This window comes from Suillus clintonianus (assembly GCF_016758775.1).
Source record: "Suillus clintonianus strain FC179 chromosome Unknown DEU56scaffold_40, whole genome shotgun sequence".
Classification (NCBI taxonomy): domain Eukaryota; kingdom Fungi; phylum Basidiomycota; class Agaricomycetes; order Boletales; family Suillaceae; genus Suillus; species Suillus clintonianus.
This window is the reverse complement of record NW_024539264.1, coordinates 289,949-309,407: the sequence shown is the minus strand read 5'-3', so window position 1 is coordinate 309,407 and position 19,459 is coordinate 289,949. Positions and strand designations below refer to the sequence as shown.

Sequence of the window (19,459 nt, the reverse complement as noted above, 5' to 3'; positions counted from 1 at the left end):
GTTGCACTGGAATTCTTACCAGATATTTCTATCCATCGCCAAGACCAAGCCAATGCTCTGGTCACATGATTTCTTGTTGATGCTATTAGCTAACACGTGGTCCACTTGTGAACAAATGATTTTCCCTTGCCAGCCTTAGATATGAAATGAGAGAAGTATGGTCTACGAGTCTGCGTTCTGTAGTGTAAGAAGTAATTTACTAGGAGTGCCCCGAGCATTATAACTTGATATCAAGCTATGTATATACACAACTTGGTAGATTATCCACCAGTAGCTGTAGGATAGATGTATCAATTCTTGTAGCACCGCAAAAAATCGGGTACAAAAATGCACTCACTCACCATGTGCTGAACAGTGTCAGATGCATGATACATCACAGCTGATACATCACATTTGCGAGCTGATACATCACATTTGCGAGCTGATACATCACATTCGCGGGCTGATACATTCGACACTAGCACTGCGTGTTGGCAGGGGGTTTAATATTTGTATACCTTAGCTAGATACAGGCACAGCTATATAGATATATACAACAGACTCGTATATAACGAATAACTAATCTTCTTCTGCTGCAGCTAATGGTGGAGGGCCTTCAATAGTGAATGTGCCGTCTGTATCAGCAGTGCCCAGTGAGCTATCGTCATCCAGCTCAGCAGTCACGATGGTAGGGACAATGACCCACTGTTGCTTGAATTTTTCCAACATGGCTTTACGGAGTGCAGATTGTCGGTTTGCGTATGCTGCGGATCCTTCGCTGTCTGCCGACCTCTCGAAATGGCGCGCCAAGGCCAGTCCAGACCACCACGTACTCTGCCAGGCTAAGAATGTCAGCACCCTCCGCATCTCTTCGAGCAACAACAGCAATTCTTCGGACCAGCGTGCCTCTCGCGCTCTTGCCTTGCACCACTCGATGCGAAGACCTGCCAGCCATCCGTCAACTTCACAGCACGTTCAAATAAGATTGTGATACGTACAGTCTTGAAGTCCCTCGTCATTGTCTCGTAGCACCCCGGGTGTCTTCCATATCCACGGTATATCACGAGTACCTTCAGATTGTCCCTGGATGAAGTCACCCATGGGTCTCATGTCCGTTGCTCCAAGAGGGCGTAAGATATCGGTCCAGCCAACTTTTCCTAGCAAGGGAGCGAGGGCAAGAAGTGCGTCCCGAGCGGCATCATATTTTGCCTTGCTGGCATGCTTCTTCTCAACCGCGTGATCAAGAGCGCTGCGCGCACGAGTGGAGGCACGTTGACCGCGTATATTCGCCAACTTGAATGTGTTGAGGTGGGTGAATAGACGGATGTTCTGTCGAACATCGTTCAATGTGTCATGGGCTTGAGCATACCGGAGTTCCCATTCACATTCGCGAAGTTTTTGGTCGCAAGAAAGGTGTGGGTCGAGCTGGGATGGTAACCAGAGTTTAAATTTCTCTGGCTTGAGTACTGCAGTGCCCTCCGAACGACAAGCATCCTCTGTGGCGCGGATTGGGGCAACTGCGGGCATGTAAAGGGCTTGGACTTGGGCCCAGTTGTCCAATCTACGTTGTAGAGCATTGCTTTGATTGAATATCTTGGTCTTCTGTGTGTCGGTCGCATGCTGACCCAGTGCAGAAACGTCCGCGGCCAAACGCCGTCTGTATTATTTTTCGTGAGAGGAGGTTCCAACGACATTGGAATACTTACTGCTGATCCTGTAAGTCAATACCTGATGCGATCAGGACACTTGGCGAGATGTCAGCGTGCAATGAGACATCTACACCAGCTCGTAAGTCTGCAGCCTCCTTCTCGGCCAGCTGGCGGCGTATAGCAGCTTGAGTCATAGCTGTCAAATGTCAGTTTCGGACATACGAGTAGAGAAAACAACTTACGGGTGACCCTGCTCTCGAACGGGTTGGGCTGTGCGTTATCCTCCTCCCAGGCCTCAATTTCCAACTTCCACACGGAGAGCGATGATGCTGGGATCGATTGCTGAAGTTCGTTGAGCTCTTCTCGATGAAGCTTAGCTCTTCTTGAGGCTTCTTTGACCTTGCGTAGCATGCTTTGACCTGCGAATACGTGAGATTGTGAATGAAACAGTCCGGCCAGAAACCTACCGAGCATGGTGACCTTTTTCCAATTCCAGTCCGAAAAGTGGTCGTCCAAAGTATCGCGGCGTGCACCTGGCCCCATTTCCTTGGTACTTGACGCCACGCGATTAATGTTCGCCCACCCTCTTTCAGGTGCTTCCCCATCGGTACGTCCAACGTTCTTCCCAAAGTTGAATGAGAATGCTGTTTGACACGATTGAATGTGAGCGTTAAGATGAAATTTCGGCACAAAAAAACGAATGATCTTGTTATCGCGGTTGAGGTGCAGTCGGGGTGGCATCAATGCCATGCGGGGCCATAGTTTTTTATGCCATTGGCATGCAATGTCGTAGGATAGATTGAATACCACTACGGCAAACCCGACCATCACTGAAAACACTAGATAGTCCATGTTTAGGTATCTAGTACCAGGCTTAGCTCGACGAGGCTCGAGAAAATGATTGAAAAACACACCTTTCACCTTTTTGCAAATCACCGACTCCGTTAGGAAGTTTCATATCGTGTCTTGCGCAATCCACGGTCCCAACGCCCGTGGCTGCAAGCCCCCTCGATGACTTCGTGTCAGCCATGTTCACGGCATTATGGCTGACACATGTGCTTTTCTGTGATAAAAACAGAACATGCTCAGCCTAAGTGTGCGCAACAGTGAAATATTAACGTACCTCCTGTGGCTCACAACCACGCTCGCTTAGATATTGTTTGTACGCGTTCTCTTCGACAAAGTAGCATGAGCCAGCGTTGAGACTCGGATCAACATTATCGCTCGAGACAAGCTTCCGCTTGAGCCGGAAATTCGCGTCGATAGCGAGGAACAGAGCATACTTCCATCTAATGAATATTATTAGCAAACGCCCAGCAATAAATGTGCCTCCACACATACCTGATATCATGCGATGCATCCTCCCAGCCCTCGGGTAGGTTTTTCCCAGGGTGAGGGCATGCTGGACAGAGTACGGCGCATTCGCCAGCGGAAGTTGCATTCACGCCGCTGGGATCGTGGCCTCTTCCTGCTCGCTTGAGCACCTTGAGGTGGCGCCACTGATGAACCATTCGCATAAAGGCTGAATATCGATCCTGAAATAGCGGTGAGCAGAAGATCAGCCAATAGTATTAATGCAGACGTACCCTAATTTGTGTGGTGCTGGTGTTATCTGTCCGTCTCGCAATACTGTGGTAAAATTCATAAGCGGATACCTTTGATTCAAAGGTGAGGAGGTGAAAGAACTCCATGAGTGCGAATGTGGCGGCAGATTGAGGATTCGTTGCAGTAGCTGGAAACAATCGAGCACGAATAAGCTGTTTGTAGTGGATTTGGGCCGTTTCACAGCCGCAAAAGTCGAGGCCAATTTCGTGGATACCGTGGACGTCTACGACAACGAAATCATCGCCAGCGGCAGGTTCAGGATTATAGCACTTCTGGCCCGGATTGTGACCCAGCTGGATACGCAAGCCGAGCAGCTTCAGGGAGACTCGCGCAAAGAACGTGCTGCGCCACTCCTAAGGGCAAGTGAGTTGTCTAGTCCAGCAGCTCAAATTAATGCTTGATGAACGTACCTCAACTCTATGGAGTGGATTATGTGCGTGCCGTTGAAGAATACATGCACGGCACAGCATTTCCACTCCAAAGCAATCCCTGCAGCGGTAAAGTAAAGGTTCTTCGCCATTGCAACCGCATGTCTCTCGAGCGATTTCATCACCGCGGCCCTCTAGACGTATGATCTCATCTAGGTATGAAGACCGTTCAGGTATCCATTGAAGCAAGGGTACATTCTGTCAAACATTAGCTTGACAGCCAAGAAATTTGAGTATACATACTTGTATTCTTTTTGTTTTCACGGCAGTGTCTTGAATTGAGTCCACGTTCTCAAAGGACAGGTCATTGGGCTCGTTTGGCAGTGTCTCCTCCCAGGCATCAAATGATGGTTCAGGACTTGATTGCGCTACGCCAGGTTGAGATACCACAAATGTGGTTCGCAAGGACAGAGAACCGTTGTCACTGACACCAAAAGAGCGATGCCGAAGATACTCTGTGTTGTCATCATGCGAGTGCTGTATATACTGGCTCAGTCGAGGTCTTTTAGACGGCCGTCCACGCTTCATTCTGCTGATTTTGCTGCCAGTGGATTGCCTTGCTTGACGAGGTTTCTATGACCGGTAATTTCCGGACGTTCATGTGATCCGTTCCAGAACGGATCTCCTTATATGGTGTCGCCGCACGCCCGGCAACATGTTATGTTTTGATTCGTATGTTTTTAATTTCGATTCATATGTTTTTCCGCTGTCAGCGCACCATTTACGCAAGGTACCAACACTCCCCTTCTCTGCTTCAACATCTGAGTTCCCGCCTGTGGAATGTCAAGAAAAATCTACTCATGATCATTAGTGTGTTTAAGGCCCTCACTACACTTGCTTTGACAGCAACACTGACTAGTATGGGTGCATGGCCTTAGGTCTGGGCGGGACTGAGGTACTGTACAAGCCTGTTTCTTTTTATCTCTCTGTTCTGTTATTACTTCCTCACCGTCTTCGTCTCTCTCTGGAATTATGGAGAACGGTCAAGGTGCCCAGCCTTGTTCGCGTACAAGTTAAGCTTTATGTTCCTCCCTTATCTTTGATTAAATGTTGTTGATTTTGAATCACAGTTACAAGATTATCAAAGTGTTATATGCTGGGCTCGCTCTCGTCTACAAGACTTTCTTGCCGATAGAATTGTCGTGATGGGATCTGCAGCGAGTGGACTTCAGGTGGGAACAAGCAGCAGCGGCAGAGTCAGGAACTGGCGCATCAGCAGCGCTACAATTAACGTAGTATTCTTGAACCGACTATCTGTTGTACTGACATGCAATGAAATCAAGCTACGTTACATCAACCGATATCTTACTGCGTGAAGGCCACTCAAACACGAAGCCGCTTCTGATACATCAACTCGCCCAGCGAGTGAGCAACACACAGCTCCGAAACTCCCTCCACGAGGAAGAAAAACTCGATATCTTCCAAGTATGCAAGCGTGGTACTGAGGTAACGACTGACTGTGTCAGCAGCATGAAACTCAGGTGAGACACCGCAAAAATTGAGGATTTGATCTTGAACAGGAATGGAGCGGTTGAGCAAGCCTTGGACCATGGGTATCATGTTGGTGACGATGGTTCGATCACCATCATCAGCACGGTCGTCGGTATAAGTGATGCTGTTGACAAATTGAAGCAAGACGCCCTCAGCAAATGCACAGGGTTCAGGAATCAATGTCAACATTTCGTCTTTGATCACTTTGAGCGTGAGCAGACATCCTGTAAGATCCGATCTGTGGGATGTGAATTTCATGTTAATTTCATTTTCTATTTATAAAACAACGTACAGTGGGTCGTCATTCTCCTCAATGTCGCTGGAATTGTCTGTCTCCGACTCATCCGAGTCACCATCTTTGTCCGAGCCAGATCCATGCAGAGCTCTTGCAATGGCTTGCTCAAGCTCCGATGGGCCCATGTGCTTTTCAACGCGAAGCTCCCTTCGCCGTCTTAGGATTTTGTCGCGGTTTCTTCAATTGGTCGGCCAGTCAGGAACCACCGGAGACAATTAATAAAAACGGTAAGACCTACTTTGCATAATGGCGTCTGCGTTTTTCACGACCTGCTTGCAGTTTTTCCTCAAGTGTCTTATGAATAAGAGGACGCGGCATGATTTTAGCTCCAGAGGTGTAGCGGTGTGGTGGTGGTTGGTAGGAATGGTTGAAAAGAAGCAGTGAGCACCATAGCTTCTTGAGTATTGCACGAACCTTTGGTAGTCGGACCGAAACTAATCATACAACAATTATACCTACTAGTTAGCAACACCAACACCAACTGATATCCAATGCAGCTAATCAATGCTCATAGTATATGTGAGATATACTGACATCGTGAACATGGACTTTTCGCATTCACCACAGTTATACTAATCAAACTCGAGCTGTACTAATAGAACTCGATGCAGTCGGACCAAAACTCATATAGAGTTACAAGCTACTCAATGGCCCAAGCCACCACCGAACCACAGACTTCCAACTGTACAAACTACTGGAGGTATCTTTAATTTCTTTCAGTTTATTGCGAGGAGGGAAATATCACAGAGAATGAACTTCTCGCATTCACTAAAGCTGCACTGGTAGAACTTGATGCAGTCGGACCGAAACTCATATAGAGTTACAAGCCACTCAATGGCGCTCGCCACCGCCGACCCACAGACGTCCAATTGTACAAACCATCCCTTGATTATTTAATTTCTTGCGAGGAGGGTAATATCACAGAGAATGGACTTCTTGCGTTCACCAAAGCTGTCCTGAGCAGTATGACAATCGATATAAGCAACAATATATAGGTCCCGGCGCTACACGGTACATAGATAGGAAATCGACCAACTAAATCTTGCAATGAATATAAATCATCGGGCTTCGATGGTCTGTGCACCACGCACATCACTAACACCTACTTCCTGGTCAAATAAGCTTCATTCTTCTTTTCATTTCGGTTGCCCGTCGACGCACAAAGTACGATATCTCGGACAAAAAGTGCGTGTTAACGAGATACCCATATACTTATTATGTCACTCACCATGAAAATAATAATAATAGATGGCGCCACCAAAGTGGGCTACCATTGAGGAAGAGAGGTTCTTTCAGTCACACTCTGCCAAATACCAAGCGTGTCAAGCCAAGCGCAGCTATAGTGGATTTTGGGAGCCGGTTTTTGAGGAGTGGTTTTCGTTATTCCCCGAACGGCTTCGTGTCTTTAAGGACGTCCCCCTTGATGTTGAATTAACCGTTGAGCAAAAGACCGAGGTAGGCAAGGCTGTTGAGCACCGTCGACAGGTACGTTACCGTGATTCATAAGTCGAAAGCAAGCGCTTACGAGAACGTTGACTTGTCAGCAAATTATGAATAAGTTCAAAAACGACATGGGCTCATCTAAGGTCAATCGTCGAACCAAAAACCGCAATAGTAAAATGATGACCGCAGATGTAGCCGCAGCAAGCACATCCTTGACACCGGCCGTAACCTATAAAAAGAGCATGGTTGCTCAGATGATGACCAGTTCGAAGCATGTTCGTGGCCCGCAGGTGACGGAGGCGTTTTCAAAGCTTTTCTTCGATGACGTGATAAAACCTACTCTTGATCTCGCCATTGAGACAGCAAAGGCCGAAGCGGTGGCAAATGCTGCAGCAGAGAATACAACTGTCAAGATGCCATCAAACATATCCATTATCAGGAAGCAAACGAGCCTACTGTATCAATCAGCGTCCGATGAAGTCAAACAACAGGTGGCGGAGTTCATCGAAGAAGCCAAAAAAAAGAAGAAGCAAGAGTGGGAAGAGGCGAAGGGTGCAGGGGTAGTTGACCATCAAGTGTTAGTTGCGTCTACAATATCTAAGTGGATAAAAGCACTCACCTAAAACTCGCATCTCCAGATATATCGATAGACTACCTGGTGTCCTCACTGAGTTCTTCGACGAGCTCCAGAGACTCACTGGTCTCGTTTTCACGGTTCTTATGGGTGGCCCAACACCAGCAATGGGCGGGCAGATTGATGTCCAGAGTTTTCATGTTGGTGCAACTGAAATTGGGAATCAGTTCGACCTCGCGTATCCTGAGTTTAACTCAGGGATCATGCGACCATGGAAAGAGTTCGTTAAGCGTGTGTTTCGTAAGTCCGTGGAACCGGAACTCGGAATGTTTCTGACTTGGGGCTTGATAGCGGTCGCAACGGCGAAGGAAGAAGGAAATGTTTGGGGTGCGAGTCGACAACCAACGCTAGAGCCTGAGCTATGGAAAGAAAGCTCTGATGGACATGTATCGCAGACGCCTGCAGATACATCTGATGGTGCCTTTGGGAATATCCCACGTGATGCTTTAACAATGGCGTCATCCTCAGACATCTTATTTCCTCATATATCCGAACCACTCACATCCTTTTTTGATGACGATGACCTCACTTTAAAGGCGCTCCCTCCATATCCTTCACAGTCGACTTCTGCTTCTAACGACCTCACTTTAAAGGCGCTCCCTTCATATCCTTCGCATTCAACTTCTGCTTCTACGGACTTGGACCTTGACGGTGCCTCTTCGATGCTATCTGTGGAAGGATACCACGAGTTCTTGAGAACATATGTGGCTCCTCAGGCAATTCCGACTTTGCAAACACCGCTATATACCACACATGGATCCGCCCTAGCATCTACCCCTCCCATGCCAAAGCCACTTACACCTGCTGAATCCCAACCGCCGCCTCTCTCTGAGCCTACCTCTGCAGAGGGCCTGCCAGAGGCTGCACCCGTGATGACGGATCTCATCAACAATTCTGTTGATTCCCATTCGCACCTGGCTAATCCAGATCCGCAGCCTCTCTCCGAGTCTACCTCTGCGGAGACTGTACCTGCGATGACGGATCTCATCACAGAGGACACTGATTTCCGTTCGCACCCGCAGTCTCTCTCCAAGTCTACCTCCGCAGAGGCCGCACCATTGATTGGCAGTCGTAGCAAACGAGTCCGGCAGATTTCCAAGCGCAACGAAATTGCAAACTCGATTGGGTCAGAGAACGCCGGCTCTAAAAAACGGGGGAGTTCTGGTGCTAACAGTGCATGCAGGAAGTAAGTCGTACTCAGTGTTCTTACACCTTCACATGCTTCACAACTCATTACCTTTGCGCAGGAAGCAAAAAAATACCTAAGTCGTTACATTGTTACATGTAGTTCCTTTCACTTCCCTTTGATCGTATGATGCTTTTGAGTATCCCGTTAATAATGTATCTATGAAAGTTTGCAGTTACGTCCACGCTCGAATATATTCTGCATGTGGTCTCAAGAAAACACTTTGTATCAATGAGTATTAAGACTATCTGAAAATGAACATGACGTGCCCATGTGCTATCAATGGTGATTAAATTCAGAAGATTGCGCTAGTTTACAAATATCGCGGGGTCGTTCAGGGCATCTGACTTGAAGGCAAAAATGAGGATGGATACATAGCCCCAGTGACCAAAGTACAGATACATTGTCCAGTAGGTAAGGGTCCTGGGACGGAGCACCATCTGACTTGAAGGCAAAAGCTTACAATAGATACATAGCGATAGATAGATACATAGTCCTCCCGGTGACCGAAGCACAGATACATCATGATAGGTAAGGGACTAAGCAAAGGGAGATCAGCCAGATACATCTCGAGAAGGACAGATACATAGCCCCAGAAGCACCCGCGCTAGCATGATCCACCCAACGGATACATCAAGTCAGCATGATAACATAAAAGATACATCATGATAGGCAGTAAGGGACGGAGCAAAGGGAGTTCAACCAGATACATCTCAAGAAGGATGGATACAAGCCCCGGAAGTGCCTGCGCTAGGATGATCCACCAAACGAATACATCAGTACGATAGGATAACAACAACTGGAGAGTCAGAAGCCGATGTATCAGATACATGACCTGAATGGGTGGAGCACCGGAATGGAGGATCCCATTGATACATCCCTGTCCACCAAACGGATACATCAGTATGATAGGACAACTGGTGAGTCAAAGGCCGATGTATCAGATACATGACCTAAATGGGTAGAGAAGCGGAATGGAGGATCCCATTGATACATCCCTGCGATAGCTGAGAACACCAAGGTCATTCACCCCATTTTTGTACCCGACTTTTCTCGGTCATTACAGTACATTAGATGTATCATTATGACTATAGACTGGATTATCATATGTAATCAGCATCAGGTCATACCGAGCTACCTTCTATTTAGTGATGAAGCTCCGCCAAATGTCTGTCCGCAAAATAGCAGATTTCAGAGCAAAATTTGACCAAATGTCTGTCCTAAGATAGCAGATTTGAGGCTGAGTTTACCTGAGGTCTGTCCTTAGATAGCAGATTTTTGACGGCCGGCCGGCACCTGTCAGGCGCCGTCAATCACAAAATATAGGAAAATGACAGTCAACTGTCAGACAGCAATTGAGACCAACACAGACCAGCGAGGACCAGCGCCTGCCGTATTTTCATTTCCGTGCTTCTCGCAGCCTTCCCGAGCTATCCATGGATGTACCAATACCCCGCAATGCTCAATATCAAGTCTGAAGGATTCGCAACATTGAGCTAGTGTACAGTGATCTACGCAGCCTGATTTCCGGAGGCACAAAAATACCTCGCACGAGGTTCCATTCAATCCACGACGAGTGTCTCCACATTGTCCTTTCTCTCACTTCGAGTTTACCTTCCACTGGAGACTGCAGTGAGTAAATTCTGCGCCATAATATTTGTTCTAACACGTTCGCTGTTTCAGGCTGCTGCTTCTAATGCCGATGACATGCTCTATGAAGACGAAGATGTGTCGCCCGATGCTGTCCCATCATTTTCCCGTCTTCCCAGCCGCTACCAGTACGAGACCCATACACATGCTCCTGCAAGCAGCATTCTCTATCACATTGGCAAAGGGGCTCTCAAAGGAACAAACTCATGGGCATTGGAACTGTCCAATGCCAATGCTCGCCACTGGATAACCCTGACCGCACCACAGGTTAAGCAAAAATTGCCTAGACTCAAGATTTCTGGGGGTAGGATCACGAAAGCTTAATTCTACTTAATGCTATATCACAGATACGTATTCAATGGGTGTGCTTGGGATGCATCCGTCGTTACATACCACTCTTGTTCACTGAGATACTATGTGTTCTTCGTCGTGTCACATCTTGCTGCGGTGTCACATATGTCAGACCGTGTGACACGTGACATGTCTGTCCGGAATAGCAGATTTTACACCCGAAAAATAGCAGATTTGAGAGCCAAAATGAGGTCGATGGGCGGACAGACATATGGGGGAGCTTCCGGGGGCCTGCCACAAGCGACGCGGTGTAGTACATCAGCTCGATCCGTATGAATCTTCAGCGCTTCAGCTTCAGAGTCTCTGCGCAGCTCGGCCCACACTGCATCAGTCTATGCAAACCAACCTCGTGTAAGCATAAAACTACACAAGCAATCGACAGCCAAGTACATCTAAATTACGGCTTCTTGCTCTTCTCTATGTAGGCAGCTACTGAGCTGTAGAAAAGACGGAAGAATCGAATATAGGTGCTAGTATGCTACAGGATATATTTACACGAAGCGATTCCGGGCTTCAAATAAAAATGGCGAGGGTATCTCAACAGATGCCCAACGCAAATGAAAGCAACATAGACAATACTCGGGACTCTACCGATATCATGACATCTCCTCATCGTCAGTGTCCGATATAATTTCCTTGCTTTTACTGGCGGAAGAAAATGAGCAAAAGTAAATGAAATATAGATGCCTCACGTACTATTGCTTTTTGCGTGGTCCTCCAACAGCATCCTGGTCGTCATCATCTCTGACGACTCGTTTTTTCGGGACACGCTGATTGAACAAATTCAGTATTTTTGCAGTCGGGCTGGGTCGGAACGCCATACCTTCTTTGCTGGTTTACTGTCGACTTCATCATCGCTGAAGAGCTGCTCGTTGTCGACATCCTGATCGATGGCTTTTTTGAGCTTGCCTCCGCTTCTCTTCTTCTTCTTGGGCTCAGCCCCTTCATCTCCACTCTCCCCTTCGACTTTGACCTTTTTAGCGGCCCTCTTGGATTTTCGTTCACGCTCTTCGTCGCTCTCCATCTGAACCTCCCTCGTCCATTCCTGAGCTTGTTCCCTCGCCTTACGACGCTCTTCTGCAAGCTTTTCCCCTTGACGGCGGAGTTCCTCCTTGGTTTCTCGCTGCGAAAGTAACTCAGATATGGAACTTTGAACGAAATCAGGATGCACGTACCTCATGAGCCTCCACCTTGTCCCTCTCCATTTGTCTCCTCTGCCTAGCAGCTACAAGCTTCGCCTGCGCTTCAGCTTCGAACTCTTTCTGTGTCGCCAGATGCTCATCTCCTCTTCTCAGCATACTCTCGCCGTATTTCCTACGTTGATCTGCGATATCACGGCTGTATGGTACGACCGAAGCAGAGTCTGCGGCGAGAGAAGCAAACAATCTGACGATGTTTATTTAATCGGAGCCACGACAACATGAATATAAGTATCTCACCGTTGCGCGTGCCCGGCCTGCAGTATCGCCCACTCCAGATCTTTCAGAGTACGCTTCGACGGGCTCAGGCCGAATAGCAGCTCCGCAGCCTTTTGCTGAACCATGGCGATGTTGTACAAGATGGCCTTGTCGCTCGGTTGTAAGTGGAGGGCCTATCAAAATCATTAGCGCTGGTAGGAGTGAGGGATAGAAATATCATCGTGCCTTTTGTGCGTACTTAAGCGCTGTACTCATAGCAACAAAGGACTGATCCTTGCTAGCCTTTGCATACCACGTTCGACACAAACATAGGAGCACAGAAACATTGTGGCCATTGTAAAATCGTACAGATGCTGTCTCATACTAGGGCACGAACACGTCAATCCACTTGTAGAGCAATGAGATAGACTCGTGGAAGACTCACACTTTCAATTGCACGATCAAACTCGTCTCGAGCATAATAGCAATGTCCCATGTTCAGGTACACGCTGCCGTCGTTGAGGGACTCCCTTATCTTGGCAAAAATGTCGAGGGCATCTCTTGCGTTCCTCATTCGTTTTTGTGGATCGTCTCCACCAGAAGTAGCTGGACCACCTCCGAAGGTCCCGAGTGCATCCTCCGCAGTCACGATGGCCAGTCCTTGAGCCGCAAACGCACAGAGCGGGTCTAACAGCAAAGCTTTATCATAGAACTCAGCAGAGCGCTGGAAACCACGTCTCCGTTCTTCCAAGCCCTTCGGACTTGGGTCTCGACTTTCCCGGCTTTGATGGTATTGAATCCAACCAGCGGCACATAATGAATAGACATCATGCTTGTCGTGATCCTTGAGGGTAGCGAAGACGAAATCTTTGGCAGGTTTCGGGAAATTACTTTGGATGAGGAAGTAGGTGTAGAACGCGCGGACATTGAGGTTGCTATTTTGCGACGCCATGGCTTGTTTCAAGAGGTCGTGTGCTTCGTTTGACTGATTAAGATCAGCTAGCATCTGCGCTTGTCGAACCTTGGCTGAAGGACAATCAGACAGAGACACAAGTGCTATTTACCTGCACTCACCATCGACATACTCCGGATGTCTCGCTAAGAGTTTGTCATATGCTTCCTTCGCCATTGCAACGTCGCCACCGTCCTCGTACACCCGTGCGAGGTTGTATAACATCGATGTTGACATTCCCTCTCCAACATCCGGACCTAAGCCAGCTGCCTTGGTGAGTGCGTCTTCATACAAGGCCCGTGCCTCTGCTAGATTGCCTTCCATATGCTGGAGAGCGCCCATATTATTGAGCAGCCGTGGGTCGGTCTGTTCGTTCGCTTCGCTAAGCCGCAGCGCCTCCTTAAGCGCCCGCGTTGTCCGGTCGAGACTCTCCTCTTGCCAAAGCCGTGCAATTTCGACATGCATGTCCAAGTCATCGTTGATATAACTGGCTGTATGTTGCGGGACGTGACCATTGGATGCACGAGAGTCGTCTTGCTCGAGAGCTTTGATAGCGCGGTCGAATAACTCACGGGCTTTAGCTTTTTCTTGAGCAAAGTCTGAGCTCGAAACACCTGGACGGGGGTGTGCGCGGAGAGAAGCGAGCATGACCATTGCTTCGACGGAACGCTGGGGATTCGGAGGCTGCAGAAGAAGATCAAGGGTGTGGATTGCTGCAGCTATCTCATCTGAAACTGATATGAGTTGCCTTTTCCACTTTTCCGCTCAGGTCAGCTTACCGTTCTGGATCTGCATTTGTGCCATGCCGATGGCGCCTAAAACATGTTTTGGTTGGCCATCTGTGGCTGTCGTGTAATACTTGGTAGCTTCTTTGAGAGAGCCCTCTGCATGCAGCACCCGAGCAGCTCTAAGGTTTCCCTCTGTTAGCAGCGTAAGGGTATCAGCGAACTGAATGGTGCGCTCCGCAAGCTTCAGAGCCTAATGATGTGACGTTAAGTGCGTTCTCTAAAGAATGAAAAATCACATACTCGTTTGTAGCTACCCTTCCTGAGGAAAAGTTCGCATAGCGCATTAGCGGCAGCAGCGCTCTTTTGGTTGGCGTTGAAAGCCTTCTCTATGAATTTTGTGCCAGCAAGGAACGCCTGTGCACGTTCTTGCTCGCTGAGATTTTCGGTCTTACTCGCGTTAATAGACTCGAGTCCGAGCAAAAGTTGCGCTGGCCAATCTGTCGGATTCTACGGAATTGGTTCAGCTACCTGATGGTGTCCCACGCGCGGTGTCACTCACAACTTCTAAACTTCGCTGCCATGCCGCTTTCGCTTTTGATTTGTAGTCCATTGCCCATAGACATAGTCCGATACCAATGCGTGGGTCAGGGATACATTGCGGGTTGAGTTGGAGAATTTGTTGGAATAGCTTGAGTGCTTGAGGATAACTCCTTCGAGCATAGAGAATTCGAGCCTAACACTAAGGTGTCACCAACAACCTAGGACCGCAGGGCAATAACCTTACTTTACCGAGGAGGGCCACAACATTAGTGGGTTTCTCAGCCAGCACACCCTCAAAGGAGCGCATGGCATCATCCATAGACCTTGTGGCCAGTTGTTGTATCCCTGTAGAAAACGGTAAGCTAGCCAGAGACTAAACGAAGCGAGCGCAGTACCTCGAGTCAAGAATGCCAAAGTTCCGCCCACACCCTCGCCACCTTCAGCAGCAGCCCTCTCGCCCGTGTTGAGATACTGAGCAGCTTCACGGTAATACTCTTCCTTCGGACGCACATTCGTCAGTTTGTCCTCGCCTATGACATGTCAGTGGCGCCCTAAAGCTCAACATGACGGAGCTCACGAGCTTCTGAAAGCACCAATTTGGGGGCCTTTTGAGCATGAGCTATCTGGATATTTGCAAGGAGGGCGTATATAGGAGGAGAGGAAGCTGTCGTTCCGTTTGCCTGTAATGCTGTGGATACGTTCAGGTAAGGTACATGACGAACTTGACCTAGGAGACGTACATTCAATGGCAGAGTGGGCTATTCTTTCGGCAGCTGCTAGGTATCCCCTTCGCCAGTACTCGCCAGCTAGCTTTGTCCACACAGATACTCTACATTGCCCCTCCTTCAAGAGATCCAATACATCTTCCGGGTTCGGATCGAGGTTGTCAAGATCGATAGTGATGACTTCTTGTCCACCTAGCTCGATGTCGATTGACCTCCCGCTGCCGACATATGTTACGTCTTCCATCCTTGGGAGTGGTTCGGTTATGGTCGAATAATGAAACGAAAATGACACTGCCGCTGCTGCTTATGTCGTGGAGAGCAAGCAAGCTGAATTCCGATGACGGTCCAAAACCGACAGTGTAAAACATCCGGGACACTGTGGATTCAAAAGTCACGTGCCACGCGAAATCTCCAATAAGTCCAAGTCAAGTCCAAGTCCAACTTGAGTCCAACAGTCCACACTTGCTACAGTCCACGTCGACTTGTCGAAGATGCCCCCTCGATCTCGCAACTTATGCCATGTCTGTCAAGAAACCGAATCAAAGTATACATGTGCAAAATGCAGAGCAACCGTCTAGTACGTTCACCCAAAACCTTCATCGCGTTTCAAGCTGCTTGCTCGATGCTAATATCAATATTCAGCTGCTCCGTAGGATGCTACAAACGCCATAAAGGTATGTCATTCCAACCCAAAAGAAAACGCTTCGATAGATCTCATCGAAAAAGTTACCCCACAGAATCTTGCGGCTCTGCTGAAACTTCAGTCGTGACCCGCGAAGGTGAATTTCCTTCATTTCATCCTAGAGCCTTGCTCACACAGAGGTCCAGCGCTACCGCCATCATCTGCAGAAGCCGCAGAACAGGAAGAGACGGTTGATGATCCAAAGCCGCTACGCCCTCTCACTTCTCTCAACTGGCCATACGTGCCCGAAGAGTCAGCATATCCCGACCCATTGAAACGTGATGACCCAAGGCCAATACAACTTCACCAGTACGAAGCTATTGGTATGTCCGTTCACCAATTCCTACTTCATGCGTTCAACAGTGTCTCTGTTTGTTAGCTACTTCCGCTGCTGTGCGTCACGCGCTGGAGTCAAATCCTCGTCTGCCAGAGCTCCTCACTTCCATTGACAAGCTCAGAGGCGCAGATAGAGAAGATGCCTTACATCGCGCCCTTGGAGTTGATACTAGACAGCTCAAGAATGACTTATTGGGACCTCAAGAGTTGGACGAAGACACTAGGACACTGAGACAACTCGCAGAAGCCGTAGAAGCTGCTGTACGAGGTGGAAAGGAAGGAGTGCTGGGTCTCGACTGGGACGAATGAACAACAAAATCGAATGGTCAAAATATGCCAAAGCAGAAATGCATGCACAAGAATGAACCGCCGAGAGACAGTAACAAGACAGCAATGCGAGTCCAACAACTCATCTCTTGCACCTCACTTGACTCCCAAAAACAATAATCCCCTCTTCGCCTTCTCAACTTCCTCCTCGAGTTCCCGTCCATCACTAGCCGTCCACCAATCTGCCTTGTCGATGTCTTCAGCCTTCTTCCCGCTCCTAATAGCAGACTCGAATGCCGATTTCCTGGCATTTAAGCTGGCCATGCGTCGGGGATCTGAGTGGCCGGTGAAGATTATCAATGCCGTTCGTGCAGGGAGGGATGTGTAGAGGGTGATCAGCTGGTTGTTAAGGGTTGCTTGGGCGTTGGTGAGAACGGTGGGGGATGGTTCAGCTGGTGTGACAGGCGTCTCTCCAGCCGTAGTCTTTGGTGTTAACCCTACAAATCGTAAGCATATATAATAGAGTGAGCAGGTGCATGGTACTCACAACCCAGTGCATCTGCGACTCCGGTAAACCGTCCGAATGTGAACTCGTGTGCTGGAATAGCCTGCAGCAGCCCCTCGAGTACTTCTTCGTCGCTGGTACAGGGTACATTCGATGTGGCTTTTGACCCATGCATCACACCAGGGTTCCCGTGGTCCACCACTGCACTCCGCACAGACCCCGGTCCTCCCCTCCCACTTGCCCTCCCCATACGCTCATATATGCTCTCAAAATCGGTCTTATACTCCCCATAGGTAGGGCCATATCTCAGCTTCGCCCGCAGGAGGTCAATACACGCCCGTGCATCCTCCTCGGGGTCGTGTCCGCTATCACCCCGAGTCTGGATTTCGCGATTCAGCCATTTTTTGGTGAGCCACGCAAGCCCCGGCTTTAACGGTCTCCCGCGGGGGTGATGGAATATGACCGCGGTATCGATACACCGCGGGTGGCAGATCCGGAGAGCTCGGAGGTCAGATTCAAGGGAGTGTCCGACGAGGATGGAAGTCGGTCCATCTTTTGGTGCGAGGATGGGCATGAGCTGTGCTTGGACTTCAGCCACAGTTGTCGTAGCTGATGCGAGCAGAGATTCCGTGATACCTGACCATCTAGTAGCACATGGTTCAAAATCGGGATTTGATCATGAGATGTTAGATTCCTCTTACTTTGTCATGTAGTCGATGACTGGCTTGGGAGGCTTGACGAGTTTGTCAAATACGACTATTCCGCTCTCGTAGTCGATCATGCAAATTCGAGTAAGTTCTTTGCCATCCTCTGTCAAGCACTGGGTTTGGTTCGAGTTAGTGATCCTACATGCGGCTGTGCAGTGACGTACCATTTCACAGTCGATGGCATATATTTTTGATTCCCGCTTATCTGCTGGAAGAAGAAGCATTGATTCCTCAGATGCCTGTGGAGTCTCGATCCAACCGGGTCCCTTTTCGAATACATCAGCCATGTATGAGGGAATCGGGTACTCGTTTTCTATCATCTCTTTCAACGTTAACTCATACAATGCTGGCGTGTTGTCGAAGGCACGTTGTGCTACACGAGGCCGTCGTCAGCCTTGAGAAGAATGAGACAGATAGCACACCTACAGGCTCGCTGTGCTTGCCTCTTGGCTTTCTCTTGTGGAGTGACCTGACATTGGAAGAACTCGCTGAGAACGGAGTACATCCGAGTTTGGTCGCCTGGAGCACGCGTTGGGCACGCATGACTATAAGTAGATGCGATGAAGGGAATGGGAGTGTGCGATTCTGCAGGAAGAGGGATTGATAGTGGGACATTTGGATTAGAGGTTGCTGAGGTTGGCAGAGGTGGAAGAGCCAATGTAGAAGGAAGAATTCCAGGTATGAGGAGTGCTACGACTTTTTCAATTGATCGGGCGTGCTGCACAGATGACGGTCAGACATGATCTAGAGATGAACCTTGTCAAGACAGACCTCGACCTTGACCCAGTTAGGTGGAGGTGCATCTGCGACCAAGTGTAACACCAAATCTCGAACATCCTGCAACGACAACGCAACGTTAATCTGTTCAAAAACTCCTAAAGCGAGCTACTCACGTTCACATGGATAGCATCTTTTCTCTTTACGATCTCACCGTTCACGTACATGAATCTGGGCATCAGTGCCTAAAACCAGGGAGAAACATATATCTCATTCAAAAAAAGCTGTGGACGACAAAGGAAGGCACTAATAAGACACACATCGTGTTTGGCCTCGACCTTCTTGTTCTTTTTGGCCTTGCGTTTTTCCACGCGGGTCCATTCCCCTTCACCAGCATCACCTTCGCCTGCTGTGCTCGCGTGATGCACCACCTGGTTAGGCGCCACTTTGGCCTTTTTGTTATTGGATAACTTTGAAGGAGAAGATACGGAGTCTTGTGATCTTTTCATTGTACAACTAGTGCCTACGCAGACACAGTCTCATGAGCCGAGGATTTGGATGTGGTTTGAATGGGTAAAGCACGCGTTTGATGCAGCCAACGCAACAAGGACTCCTTCAAGTAAAGTGCCTTCCATATTTGATGATAAAAATGGAGGGTCGGGTAGCCTTATATGGTCCTACTATGACCCCTAACTTTGGGGTCCGAAAACAAACAGCGTACAGCAAACCCGCGTACTGGGATAGAGTGCAAGACTGCAAGTGCAAGTATCAGATCGCCGTCTCTCAGAAAGTTGTCGAAAACAACAAGAACATGCGAGTGCACTCAGTGCAGGGCAAATGGAAAAACGAGTTGCCAAGCACTGGTACTGTGATTGCCAGCACACTTACGGCATGACTTGGACCTCGACCTGCAATCCGATGCGTGTCGTTGTAGGGAAATTCATGGACAAAGGAACGAGGGGGTTCACGAAAGTTTGATGAAATGCGGACACAGCGTCGTAGCAAAACCGACTTGAAGGCAAAGAGGACAAGAAGAAACCCAAACCGCCAAGGCAATTCCGGAACCCAACGGAGGTTCCAGCCGAACGGTTGGAACAATGAGAGACAGGGCAAACAGAGAAAATGAGTTGCCAGGAGAATCTAGACCAAGTTATGCAGTGTTGGCATTGAATTTCGGCAATGTTTGTCTTGG

The 19,459-nt window shown here is 48.6% G+C and overlaps 6 protein-coding genes across 6 annotated transcripts; 2 read left to right on the top strand and 4 right to left on the bottom strand.

The window, feature by feature from the left end:
* Positions 1-619: 619 nt before the first annotated feature.
* DEU56DRAFT_871632 (uncharacterized protein) lies at positions 620-4,189 on the bottom strand (the record flags this gene model as incomplete). Its single annotated transcript, XM_041355718.1, has 12 exons — positions 620-637; positions 664-923; positions 978-1,636; positions 1,686-1,824; positions 1,871-2,047; positions 2,096-2,490; positions 2,543-2,691; positions 2,752-2,917; positions 2,970-3,163; positions 3,215-3,586; positions 3,644-3,859; positions 3,905-4,189. 12 exons carry the CDS (start codon positions 4,187-4,189, stop codon positions 620-622), a joined length of 3,030 nt encoding a protein of 1,009 aa, XP_041208019.1.
* A 640-nt stretch (positions 4,190-4,829) lies between these two features.
* DEU56DRAFT_756546 (uncharacterized protein) lies at positions 4,830-5,765 on the bottom strand (the record flags this gene model as incomplete). The annotated part of the gene is made up of 4 exons (XM_041350048.1): positions 4,830-4,923; positions 5,040-5,390; positions 5,445-5,624; positions 5,686-5,765. The coding sequence occupies 4 exons, from the start codon at positions 5,763-5,765 to the stop codon at positions 4,830-4,832; spliced, it is 705 nt and encodes a 234-aa protein (XP_041208018.1).
* Positions 5,766-6,695: 930 nt separating this feature from the next.
* Positions 6,696-10,944, top strand: DEU56DRAFT_981042 (uncharacterized protein; the record flags this gene model as incomplete). Its single annotated transcript, XM_041359816.1, has 6 exons — positions 6,696-6,932; positions 6,992-7,467; positions 7,529-7,764; positions 7,816-8,710; positions 10,288-10,342; positions 10,394-10,944. 6 exons carry the CDS (start codon positions 6,696-6,698, stop codon positions 10,682-10,684), a joined length of 2,190 nt encoding a protein of 729 aa, XP_041208017.1. The 3' UTR covers positions 10,685-10,944.
* Positions 10,945-11,081: 137 nt separating this feature from the next.
* Positions 11,082-15,399, bottom strand: DEU56DRAFT_981041 (uncharacterized protein). Its single transcript, XM_041359815.1, has 15 exons — positions 15,069-15,399; positions 14,906-15,016; positions 14,724-14,858; positions 14,573-14,673; positions 14,348-14,521; positions 14,089-14,295; positions 13,840-14,038; positions 13,183-13,788; positions 12,554-13,134; positions 12,355-12,492; positions 12,151-12,302; positions 11,887-12,097; positions 11,535-11,834; positions 11,408-11,481; positions 11,082-11,356 (listed from the first exon to the last, which is right to left on the bottom strand). The coding sequence occupies exons 1-15, from the start codon at positions 15,295-15,297 to the stop codon at positions 11,308-11,310; spliced, it is 3,267 nt and encodes a 1,088-aa protein (XP_041208016.1). The 5' UTR covers positions 15,298-15,399; the 3' UTR covers positions 11,082-11,307.
* Positions 15,400-15,544: 145 nt separating this feature from the next.
* Positions 15,545-16,380, top strand: DEU56DRAFT_871630 (uncharacterized protein; the record flags this gene model as incomplete). The annotated part of the gene is made up of 4 exons (XM_041355717.1): positions 15,545-15,630; positions 15,696-15,731; positions 15,874-16,058; positions 16,115-16,380. The coding sequence occupies 4 exons, from the start codon at positions 15,545-15,547 to the stop codon at positions 16,378-16,380; spliced, it is 573 nt and encodes a 190-aa protein (XP_041208015.1).
* On the bottom strand, positions 16,305-18,576 carry DEU56DRAFT_390620 (uncharacterized protein). The gene is made up of 7 exons (XM_041345979.1): positions 18,444-18,576; positions 18,322-18,387; positions 17,977-18,268; positions 17,715-17,923; positions 17,545-17,663; positions 16,886-17,487; positions 16,305-16,835 (listed from the first exon to the last, which is right to left on the bottom strand). Exons 1-7 carry the CDS (start codon positions 18,504-18,506, stop codon positions 16,495-16,497), a joined length of 1,692 nt encoding a protein of 563 aa, XP_041208014.1. The 5' UTR covers positions 18,507-18,576; the 3' UTR covers positions 16,305-16,494.
* Positions 18,577-19,459: the final 883 nt, after the last annotated feature.

Bases quoted from the DNA above. Each gene is read 5' to 3' on its own strand.
- DEU56DRAFT_981041 (XM_041359815.1), bottom strand. From the start codon at position 15,297: ATGGAAGACGTAACATATGTCGGCAGCGGGAGGTCAATCGACATCGAG. The intron at 14,859-14,905 runs GTGAGCTCCGTC...GACATGTCATAG, and splicing joins ATTGGTGCTTTCAGAAGCTC to GCGAGGACAAACTGACGAAT. The intron at 12,098-12,150 runs GTGAGATACTTA...AAACATCGTCAG, and splicing joins CAGGCCGGGCACGCGCAACG to ATTGTTTGCTTCTCTCGCCG.
- DEU56DRAFT_390620 (XM_041345979.1), bottom strand. From the start codon at position 18,506: ATGCCCAGATTCATGTACGTGAACGGTGAGATCGTAAAGAGAAAAGAT. The intron at 18,269-18,321 runs GTCTGTCTTGAC...TCATCTGTGCAG, and splicing joins CTAACTGGGTCAAGGTCGAG to CACGCCCGATCAATTGAAAA. The intron at 17,664-17,714 runs GTACGTCACTGC...AACCAAACCCAG, and splicing joins ATGCCATCGACTGTGAAATG to TGCTTGACAGAGGATGGCAA.